The sequence below is a fragment of the Gracilinanus agilis genome, chromosome 5, assembly GCF_016433145.1.
Source record: "Gracilinanus agilis isolate LMUSP501 chromosome 5, AgileGrace, whole genome shotgun sequence".
NCBI classification, from domain to species: domain Eukaryota; kingdom Metazoa; phylum Chordata; class Mammalia; order Didelphimorphia; family Didelphidae; genus Gracilinanus; species Gracilinanus agilis.
Window position 1 is genome coordinate 216,629,173 of NC_058134.1, and position 10,805 is coordinate 216,639,977.

A 10,805-nucleotide genomic window follows, 5' to 3' on the forward strand; every position below is an offset into this window, starting at 1 on the left:
ACAGCTGGGGGCCAAGGCTTACCTTGGAGGGGCCTCAGAGGCTGGTCAGTTTACAGAGGGGGACACTGAGGCACAGAGTGAGAACCTGTCTCAGGACAGGAGGAGGACCTGGGTGCCTTGATTCTAGAGCAAGTGCTCTTTCCACTGGACCATACCGTCACCCTGTCCTAAGCCCCCTCCCGCCCTGCCCTCCCTTTCCGAGCTCTCTCAGAGCTCGGCAGTTCTTGCCTTCTGAATCTTGGCTACTTCTCTGCAGCGTCTCTCCAGGCTCAGTTCCCTCCTGTTAGCCGCCAAGCTAGAACCCTGTACGTTCTGTTTCCTTGTCCTCTTTGCCTGTGAAGTGGAGGCCCCCCAGAGGTCCCTGCGGCCCCCCTTCTCCGTCCCCTGCCCTCACTGGCCCCGTGGTCAAGGCTTGAGGCCTCCTCTGAACGTGTGCCAGCGAAGCGGCCAAGGGGCCAGATTGCAGGAGAGGTGGAGAAGGCCAGAGCCCAAGGGGCTGCGTGACCCTGGCCAAGTCACTTAACCTCTATTTGCCTGCCTCCCCGGGGCATCCAATGAGATCTCTGTGGAGTGCTCTAGGCACAGGGGAGGGGCCCAGGACGAGGGCCGGGTCTCCCACACTGACTCGTGCCCCCTTTGCAGAAGCTGATGGCCTGGGAGCAGCAGCCCCCCGAGCTCTTCCCCCGGTGAGTGTGGGAGCAGCCAGGCAGGGGGGCCCCCGCAGTGGGCGGTACAGACACCTGGGGGGGTCGTGGCTGCGCATCCCCTGGGCCCTCCCTGGTGGGAGCCCCGCACAGAAGGTTCTGGAGGCCGAGCAGGGGGCTCTGAGGGGTCTCGGGCCTTCTCCCCCTCTCTCTCCCCTTTGGGGCTGCCCTGTCTCCCGAACATGGCGGCTGCTCCGCTTCCTCCTCTCACCGCCTTTCTCTCCCGCAGGGGCACCAACCCTTTTGCCACAGTGAAACTTCGCCCCACAGTCACCAACGACCGCTCGGCCCCCCTCATCCGCTGAGGACCCCGGTCTGGAGGTGTCCCCCAGCCTGTCCCAGCATTCCCCCAGCAGGCCCCAGCAGGCACCTGGGCGGAAGACGGCAGGGACTTTGGGTTCTGGGGCGCCCCCTGCCCCCCTCTATTCCCCGCTGGGCAGACGTTCTGAAGCGAGGGGGTCGGACTGCCAGGCCGGGGTGGGGGAAAGGCCGGAGGCGGCCCTCTCCGTCCCTCCGTCCGTCTGTCCCAGAGGGCCAGACATGGGGGGGCCTCCCCCACTCTCCTCCCTTCCCTCCCCCCCAGTATGGACCCTCCCAGTGTTGGAAGCGGGTCCAAATAAATGGGATGGATCAGACCAGAGTGTTTGCTGAAGAGGCCCTGAATCCGGGGCTCCTCACCCCGGAAGTTCTTCCCCAAGTCTTCCCTGTCTCCTGCCCCCTCCCCTCCCCCTCCTCTTGTCCAGCCCAGCGTGGGGCTGCCCTCTGCCTCCGTGGGGGGCCCCACCTTCCAAGGAGAGCCCGAGACAGGGCCCGCTTTGTTCTGGGGGCCCCCACAGGCCTCGGGGATTAGGCCGTCCTCTGCACCAGCCTGAGCCAGGCTCCTGCCCGATGGGCCCCCCCCACCAGGAATGCCAGCCAAGGCCGAGGGGCTAAGGCGCTTAGGGGATTGGGGGCGCCCCCTCTCCAGAGGCCGGGCTGCAGAGGCCAAGCATTCCAAGCCAGAAGGAGCAGGGGAGAACTTGTTTTTCAGAGGGAGAAACTGAGGCGTGAAAGGATGAAAAGAAGGGACTGGGGGGGGGGGTGAGAGTCAGGCCCAGAGACGGGAGGTCCCGGGTTCCAGTCTGGCTTCAGACCCTTCCTAGCTGGGTGACCCTGGGCCAGTCACTGAACCCCAAATGTAGTATCGATGCTAAGATGGAAGGTGGGGGGTGAAAAAAGAGAAAAGAGAGAAAGAGAAGATGAGGAAGCCACGGGCCTCCCCCAGCCCAGACACGCAGGGGGGATCCCAGGCCACGATCTGGGGTGCCAGATGCCAGGTCATCCAGGACCGTAGTCTGTTAAGGAAACCCAAAAGGGCTTTCCTTATTTTGTTGGGCCTGGCACTAAGAAGACCCGAGTTCAAATTTGGCCTCAGACATTTACTGACTGGGTGAGCCTGAGCCACTTAACCTTGTTTGCCTCAGTTTCCTCGTCTGTAAAAAGGAGAGAACAATGGCAAAGTGCTCGGCACCCTGCCAGGCGTACTGTAAGACAGTTTGGGGACAAGTACGTTGGGGGGGGTCCTCAGCCCGGCTCTTCCATCACTTCCTGGGGAAGTGTGAGGGGGGCCCCTCCCTGGGCCTCAGGGGCTGCTCTGCAAAATGGGGAGGGGGGTCTGGAGACCCCTCCCAGCTATGAAACTGAAGAATGGGCGAGGGGCTTCGGAGGGGTGAAGATGGCAGGGAGACACCTCGGGGAGCCAGGAAGGGGCCCAGAGAGGAGTCGGTCAATTGGCCAGCGTGAATGAGGCCCCCACCATGTGCTGTCCTGAAGAATGAAGCCAAAAATGAAGGAAAGAGGCCCACTGGGGGGGCAGCTGGGGACAGACTCTGGGCAGCCTTCAATGCTGGCCTGAAGAGTTTGGGGGCAGGAATGAAGGGGCCTGAGGCTGTAGACTGACATGCGCCATGAAGTCTACAGAGAAGCTCTTTCGGGGGAAGGGGGGGTCCTCGCCTTCGGATGGGGCGGCAACTGTGTAGCTGGGAGAGGATCCTCCCAGACCCCCTGCTCAGGGCCTCCCTGCCTCCAGGCCCCAAGCCCTGCTTTCTGCTTCCTTGTCCTTAAAAGGAGGGAGCCCCTGGGCAGTGAGAGCCATGAAGGTCATTGTGGGCCAGAGAAGGGGGCCCCGGAGGCCAAGAGGAGAGCCTGAGCCAGGTGGACACTGGACGGCTCCCCGGAGTCTGGGGCTGAGGCGGGGCTCTTTCATTTTGGAAGAGGGAGACTCCTAGGGTCGATGGGAGGGCTCACGAAGGCCCGGCCTGGGATCCTGGCTTTAGTCCTCAAGGGCGAAGGCCTCATCCTTAGCCTTTGGGAAGCGCCTCAGGTGCCCATCCCAACTCTGTCACCAGTGCCCTACTGGACCTCTGACAGAAGTGCGTGGCTCGGGAGCCCAAGAGCTCAGTCCAAGTCCCAGATCTGAGAGGAGTCCTTTCCTGGTGCAAAACGTGGGAGGCCTATATTGGGCTGGAGAGCAGGACCCCCTTCCTAGCAGGCAGTCATCCTGAAGGGGAAGAAGGCGGGGGCCCGTCCCTCCACCAGCCCCCCTTGGAGTGGAGGAGGCACCGCAGGAGGATGGACAATCCCCCGTTGGGCATGTTGGGGGCGATGCCCACTTGGGGATGCTCGAGGCCCCTTCTGGCTCAGGGTCCTTCCAGCTCTAAGTCTGTAGCCCCCCGGGGCATCTCTGGGCCTAACAGTACTCCTCCTCCCCCCCCAGAGTGCCTAGGATGGTGCCCAGCTTCCCTGGCTTCTCCCACCAAAGCCTCTTATTGGGGTGCAGGGAGGGACAAGCCCGTATAAGCCTGGGGTCCGGCCCCCGCCCATGTCCCAGCCACGGCCAGCCCCAGAGCAGGGTGCTGAGCAGCCAGGGGAGGGGGGCAGTTTAAAGCTTGATCCGGGGTTAATCCCTGCGATCCAGTTGAGCTGCGGGGAGCCTGGAGCGGCGGCTGCCTGAGCCCAGGAACTCCCTCCAAGTGCCTGGCGGACGCTGCCAGAGAGGGGCCTCCCTAGGCGGGAGCAGCTGGAGAGGCCCAGGTCAGTACGGGCCATCCCCCGAGGGCTGGAGCTCCTCTGAGGCTGGGGCTGGGGAGAATGCCTGGCCGGGCCGGCCCTCAGGCCCCAGACACCAGGCTGAGCAGCCTCACGAGACTCGAGACTCGCTCCTGCCTCATAGAATAGAAAAGGGAGGTCGGACACAGGACTGCTGGGTGTGCAGCCAGGGCCAGGGCTGATGTCCGAGCTGGGGCTCAGGGCCCCTTCTGAGCCTCTCCCACTTGCTGGGGCTGCCCTTTCTTCTATCCTCTTTTCATAAAAAATGAGGTTGCGGCAGCCAGGTGGCTCAGTGGATAGAGCCAGGCTCAGAGGCCAGAGGTCCTGGGTTCCAATATAGCCTCAGACAACTTCCTAGCTGTGTGACCTTGGGCAAGTCACTTAACCCCCATTGTCTAGCCCTGACTACACCACACTTTTGTGTTAGGGCCGATAGTGTGTGTGTGTGTGTGTGTTTATGTATATATGTCTATATATATATATATTTCACTTGTATAAATATTTATACTCTATATAAAACATAGGCTTCACTGGATCTTGCTGTGAGCCTTAATTTCCACTTCTGTGAAATGGGTACAATAATCTTTCACCTCTGACTTTATTACCTATTGAGAGGGCATCCGTGAATGGAGCTACAACTAGGAACTCTAATGCTTGGGATGAATATGGTTGATGGGAAAAGACTGAAGGGAGACGGACGTCTCCGTCCCAATTATTCTTGCAGCTGGCATGGAGGCAGATTGAAGACAGATCGTGGGAGCTGGAGGAAGTTGAGGAACCGAGGGGGGGGGCATCTGGGGGTTTGGGTGAAGAAGACCGAATGGCCAGGAGGCTGGGCGGCTCCCTGGAGGTCCAGAGATGACAGAAATATGAATCTGCACAGGAAGGAGTGAGCCTGGCCAGAGGAAAGGGGGTTGCCGAGCGATGATGTCACAAGGGGCACCCCAACACCTTCTCCTGCCCTGGGTGTCTAGACGTGGAAGGGGAAGGGTGGAAGGCTAATTCTTGGGCAGCACCAGAGGAGAGAAGCCCTTAGCAGGGAGGAAAGCAGGATGGAGGGCTCTGGAGAGGGCTGAGGGCGTGGCAGTGGTTGGAGATGGAGAGAGGTGACCCATTCCTGCTTTCCTCACCTCCAACCCCAACCAGCTATCCCCTTGCCTTCTTCCTCCCAAAACCGTCACTGCTGGAAGCCCCACTTCTTCTCCCTCTGCTGAGCCCCACTTCCTTCACAGTCCCCAAAAGGATGCTGGCCCAGGAGGCAGCAGAGTAGCAGCCTTCAAACCCAAGTGGGAACAAAGCAGTCTCCCTTCCTTCCTTCCTCCCTCCCTTCCTCCTTCCCTCCCTCCCTCCCTTCCTTCCTTCCTCCCTCCCTTCCTTCCTTCTTTCCCTTCTTTTTTTAATTCCTTCCTCCCCTCTTTCCTTCCTTTCTTTCTTCCCTCCCTCCCTTCCTTCCTTCTTTCCTTCCTCCCCTCCCTTCTTTCCTTCTTCCCTCCCTCCTTCCCTCACTACCATCCTCCCCATCTCAGAAGCAGCATCTGGGGAAAACCCCTGGATTCCTCTCTTTAGTTCTGGTCCCCATTTGGAAGGAATTGGTTTGCAGACTTTGAGACATTCTAGAAATATGAATCTGTATGAAGATTAGCCTGGATATGTGTGAGGTCCACACAACAGTTCTAGAGATAGGAGGAATCTCAGACACTATATCTAGTTCAACTCTCATTTTACAGATGAGGAAACTGAGGCCCAGAGACAGTGTGATTTGCCCAAAGTCGCACTGCAGCCCTAAGGAGGGTTCAGTTCCCCTGGTTTTGTCCTAAAATCCTTTCTAGCTCCAGGGGAAATTTTCAGAGCTGAGCAAGCTGATTTGGGGAAGGGGATGAAGAGCAAAGACCATCTTGCCCAATTCCCTCTTTTATAGATGGGCAGAATCAAGCCTAGAGAAGGGAAATGACCTTGCCAGAGTCACAAGTCTTAGGTGTCTGAGGTGGGATTCGAACCCCCTGCAGCAGGTCAGCCTCAGCCCCAGGGATGCACCCTTCTGCATCTCTGCTCAGTCAGCTTCTGATAGGGAAGGGACTAGAGTGCTTGGGGTGCTGCCAGGGGAGAGAGGCTGGAGAGGGATCCCCAGCAGATGCTCCCCTCTTCTTCTGGGGCCCCCCAAAGCCCGAGGGCTTCTCTTCTCTCCGGTACTTCCTCAGTTCTGCTGACGTTGCGATGCCCTCTCCTCCCACAGCCCCCAGCTGGCCAGCTGGCGATGGGGGCAGGTGGTCCCCCTGGGCGGCCCGGGCCGGCCCCCGACGGCGGCTGGGGCTGGGTGGTGTTGCTCGGCTGCTTCGTGGTGACAGGCTTCTCCTACGCCTTCCCCAAGGCGGTCAGCGTGTACTTCAAGGTGCTCATGCGAGACTTCGACGTGGGCTACAGCGACACGGCCTGGATCTCCTCCATCATGCTGGCCATGCTCTATGGCACAGGTCTGCAGAGGGGGAGGGGGCACCCCAACACTTCGAAACTCCTCTCCTTCCCCCTCCCACCTCCATTCACTTTCCTCATTATGCAGAGACGTTCCTGGGATCTGTCAGGCCAAAGTGTGGCTCTTCTTCTTCCATCCTCCAATACGTACACCCGGATTCTTTCCCTCAAAGCCCCAAACCATGCTTGGTAGCAGTCGGTGGGCTGTCGGGAGGCATGTGCACAAGCACAGCCACGGATCAGCCAGGATGGTCATGATGACCCTGGAGGGCCAAGGGCTGCCTTCCCCCAGACTTCCCTAATTCACTTAGCTAGGCTACATAGTAGAGGCCGGCCGAAGCCCTCCTGGGTTCTAATCCTGCCTGGTCCCCTCACACCCCGTCTGCCTCTCTCATCCTGCAGGGCCCGTGTCTAGTATCCTGGTGAACCAGTTCGGCTGCCGCCCTGTGATGCTGGCAGGGGGCCTGCTGGCGTCCTCCGGCATGATCCTGGCTTCCTTCACCACCAGCCTGGTGCAGTTATACCTCACTGCTGGTGTGCTCACAGGTCAGACCCTGCCCGTCTGTCCTACCTGGGTCCCAGAGTCATGGGCTTGTCATGGGCTTGCCCTGGGGTGGGGCTCTCTGTGGTTTGGGCTGTCCCAAGCCCTCAAAGCAGTGCGATCCTGGGCAAGGACAAGGTGGAGGCTGGGTGGAAGGAGCCCAGTGAGTGCTCTGAGCTTCAATCTCTAAACGACAGGGTTTGCACTAAATGATCTCTAAGGGCTCTCTGAGTGCCCAGCATAGGGCCTGGCATACTGCAGGTGCTTAATGAATGTGGGTGCGCTCAGGTCTAATATTCTGTGAAGTCCATTTTGTCCCCGCCTCTCTCCTTTCTCCTGACTGGTGGGGGGCCAGTGGCACCCCGGTTCTGCCCTCTCCAGTGCCCATTGCACCCAGGCCTGAGGACAGTGGCGTGCTAAGATCATGGAGAGAAGATGGAGGTCAAGAATGGATTCTGAAAGGGGGCTGCTAGGTGGCTCAGTGAATTGAGAGCCAGGCCTAGAGATGTGAGGTCCTGGGTTCGAATTTGACCTCAGAAACTTACTGTGTGACCATAGGCAAATCACAATCCATACATGGCCCTGACTTTAAAGAGGGAAGAAAAGGGTTAAATACAATTTTAAAAAGAATGAATTCTGAGGAAGGAGGTAAGGCAGCTCCACCTTTGGGAGACCAAGTTAGATGTGGGGGGGAGAGGGGGACTAGCCCGTCCTTAGGGAGCCCTGAGTCTAAAGGGCACCCAGAAAATTCAGTCAGAATCCTGGCATCTTCATTCAGCGAGCATTTATTATGCACCTGCCACATGCCAAGCACCATGTTGGGCACGAATGTCCAAGAACAAAACCGGCCCTTGCATTTTACTGGTGGGAAACATGTAGAGAGAACGATAAATATCAAATACGGACAAAGTAGAAACCAAGTCATTTCTGGAGAGAAAAGAAATAAAAGATGTATAAAGCGGAGGGCAGGCCAGAGGGCTCTGTAGAGGCCGTCCAGAGGTGGTGGGAGGGCGAGCTTGGATGGAGCTAGGAATCCCAAGTCCGAGGGGAGGCGAGGGGAGGGACGTCAGAGGCCTGGTCTGAGCAGAGGCCAGGAGACGTCAAGGAGCTCCCTGCAGCCGACTGGGCCGGAGCCTCCCTAGGGGGAGTCGGCTCTGGGAGCCCCTACAGCGGAGCCCGGCCCAGCCGGCCCCTGGAGGAGTCTCCTGGCGCTATTCCTTCTCCCTTGACTGACCGTGATTCCCCCTCTGACCCCCTCAGGCCTGGGCATGGCTCTCAACTTCCAACCCTCCCTCATCATGCTGGGCCTGTACTTTGACCGCCGCAGGCCTCTGGCCAACGGCCTGGCAGCAGCCGGCAGCCCTGTCTTCCTGTCCGCCCTCTCTCCTCTGGGCCAGGTCCTGCTGGAGCACTTCGGCTGGCGAGGGGGCTTCCTCCTGATGGGGGGGCTCCTCCTTAACTGCTGCACCTGCGGAGCCGTGATGAGGCCCCTGGAGGGCGGGCCCGGGGCCCGGGGTGGGGCCGCGCCCGAAGAGGAAGCCCGGGAGATGCTGCCTCTGGAGCGGGGAGAGAAGCTGGCAGGGAGCCCCGGCAGGGAGCCCCGGCGCCAGCGGCAGAAAAAGCGGCTGCTGGACGTGTCCGTCTTCACGGAACGGGGCTTCGTGGTCTATGCCGTAGCCAAATTCATCCTGGTGCTCGGGCTGTTCGTGCCCACCATCATGCTGGTCAACTACGCCAAGGACGCCGGCGTGCCCGATGCCGACGCCGCCTTCCTCCTGTCGGTGATCGGCTTCGTGGACATCGTGGCCCGGCCGGCCTGCGGGGCCCTGGCGGGGCTGAGCGGGGTCCGGCCCCACGTGGCCTATCTCTTCAGTCTGGCCATGCTGGCCAATGGGCTGACCGACCTGTGCAGCGCCCAGGCCCGCTCCTACGGCGCCCTGGTGGGCTTCTGCGTGGCCTTCGGCCTCTCCTACGGCATGGTGGGGGCGCTGCAGTTTGAGGTCCTCATGGCCACCGTCGGGGCCCAGAGATTTCCCAGCGCCCTCGGCCTCGTGCTGCTGGTGGAGGCCGTGGCGGTGCTCATAGGACCGCCGTCAGCCGGTAAGTGGCCCCCGAGGCCGGGGGACCCCGTGGGGGGAGCCTCCTCCTACCCCGGCGAGGCCACACAAGGTGTCCCGTCGGAGCGGACGAGACGAACGAGAGAGGCTGTGGAACAGCCCTTCCAAGTCTGCATCTCACGGGTGATCTCGGGCTCGGCCTCCGGGCGGCTGGTCCCGTGTCCCTCCCGCCGCCTCCTCGTCCGGCCGGGCTGCTCCCGGGGGGTGCACTCGGTCTGAGGATGGGCGAGCGCTAGCAGGTCGGGGGTTCTCTGGGCCTGCTTCCAGAATCCCCTCCCAGCTCCGAAGGGCTTGGGGGACGTCCTTGGGGCCCGTTTGTCCGGCTCACGCACTTCCTCGTGTCCCTCTTCCTGCAGGTCGCCTGGTAGATGCCCTCAAGAATTACGAAATCATCTTCTATCTGGCCGGCTCTGAGGTGCTCCTGTCCGCGCTCTTCCTCGCGATGGCCACCTACTGCTGTCTGAGGAAGTCTCGAGGCCCGGCGCTAGCCTCCGAGCCTCCCCCCGGAGCCAGGGACTCGGAAGCTGAGAACGACAGCGAGCCTGGCCCCCCAGCTGCTGCGATGGCTGCCCCCCAGAATTCTGAAAACCACGTGGCCCCAGAGGCAGAGCAGGCTGAGGAAAAGGAGGAGGAAGAGGGGGAGGAAGAGAGAAAGCCCGTCCTGGGAGGCTCTGCAGAGACTCTTGGCAAAGGAGGATTCTAGCCGGGCTGATGTGGGGGATGTCGGCCTTGGGGGGCAGAGAGGTGCCCCGTCGTCCTGGGAGAGGGCTCTCCCCCATGTCCTACCATGAATCTTCCCACGGGGAGCCTCCAAGTCCACCGGAGCCTGCCTCCTGCTGGGCCCCATCGAGCGGTGGGGGGCACGTGGGAGCGGCCTTCCTGGTCATCCTGTCCTCTGCTGAGGTGGGAATGGGCCGAGGCCGCCCCAGTGACTGCACCGGCTGTGAGTGCCGGCCATCTCGGCTACTCCTTGGAGCTGTGACTCGGACACTCCTCAGGTACCAGCAGGCCGCCGGCGCCAAGCTGGGCCTGATCTGTTCCCCGCGCTCCAGCCTGCTCTCCTGCTCATTTCCAGGCTCAGTTGAGCGCCCACTTGTGGGGTCCGTCCCAGGGACAACGGAAGGCGGCTTTCATCCGCTTGACTTTTCCTGTATGGATTGCAGGCGAGGCTGGTGGGAGAGCGTCGGGGAAAGCCGGCACATGCCGTCGAGGGCGAGCCCACGTCTCTCCACCAAGAAGTTCTAGGCAGCAGCTGTTCTCCTCAGGAGGGGCCGGTATGGAGGCTTCCCCTTAGGGAGGGGAGCGGCGCAGAGCCCCCTGCAGCGGGGCTCTTGGCTCGGCCTTAATGCCCACCCTAGGGCAGGGGGAGCGTTTGCGCAGAGGGAGGGGGCGGCCGCCTTCTTTCCATGCCGCAGCCCAGGCTCAAGGCAGCTTGATGTGACGGACATGCCGGCGGGCGCCCTCGACCTTCCTCTCCTGGCAGAAGCCCGGCTCAGCTGCTCCGCCCACGGCTGAACAAGAATCCTCCTACAGGGCTCAGTGTAATTGGGAGATATCTAACTCAATAAAAATAAAATCAAACACAGACGTGAGCGTGTCTTTCTTAGTCAGTGGGCAGCCTGCAGGCGTCCTTCCCAGCGTCTCAGCGGTCCACTCCCATGTGAGTTTGCCCCGCCGGCCCGCCTCCAGTGACAAGGCCCCGGGGGGCTCCTCCAGCCTCCGACAGCTCTTGTTGGTACGCTTTCTCTTCTTGTCTCTTCCCCCTGAGAGCCTTTAGGATACCTAAAGAGAACTCTTCCCTGACTTGAGACACACAGAAAAATGGCTTCCGAGAGCTCCCTGAATGGCACAACTCCCCACCTAGCGACCAGCCTTCTACACGTATTG

The 10,805-nt window shown here is 60.8% G+C and overlaps 2 protein-coding genes across 2 annotated transcripts in view; both read left to right on the top strand.

The window, feature by feature from the left end:
* BAIAP2L2 (BAR/IMD domain containing adaptor protein 2 like 2) overlaps positions 1 to 1,344 on the top strand; it is a 29,871-nt gene extending 28,527 nt beyond the window's left edge. The window contains exons 13-14 of the mRNA XM_044677987.1: positions 643 to 686; positions 934 to 1,344. Coding sequence (XP_044533922.1) covers positions 643 to 686; positions 934 to 1,009 — 120 coding nt within the window. The 3' untranslated portion in view covers positions 1,010 to 1,344. The remainder of the gene's footprint in view (positions 1 to 642; positions 687 to 933) is intronic.
* Positions 1,345 to 6,045: 4,701 nt separating this feature from the next.
* Positions 6,046 to 9,640, top strand: SLC16A8 (solute carrier family 16 member 8). Its single transcript, XM_044677888.1, has 4 exons — positions 6,046 to 6,262; positions 6,663 to 6,806; positions 8,062 to 8,901; positions 9,275 to 9,640. The coding sequence occupies exons 1-4, from the start codon at positions 6,046 to 6,048 to the stop codon at positions 9,619 to 9,621; spliced, it is 1,548 nt and encodes a 515-aa protein (XP_044533823.1). The 3' UTR covers positions 9,622 to 9,640.
* The last annotated feature ends 1,165 nt before the right edge of the window (positions 9,641 to 10,805 follow it).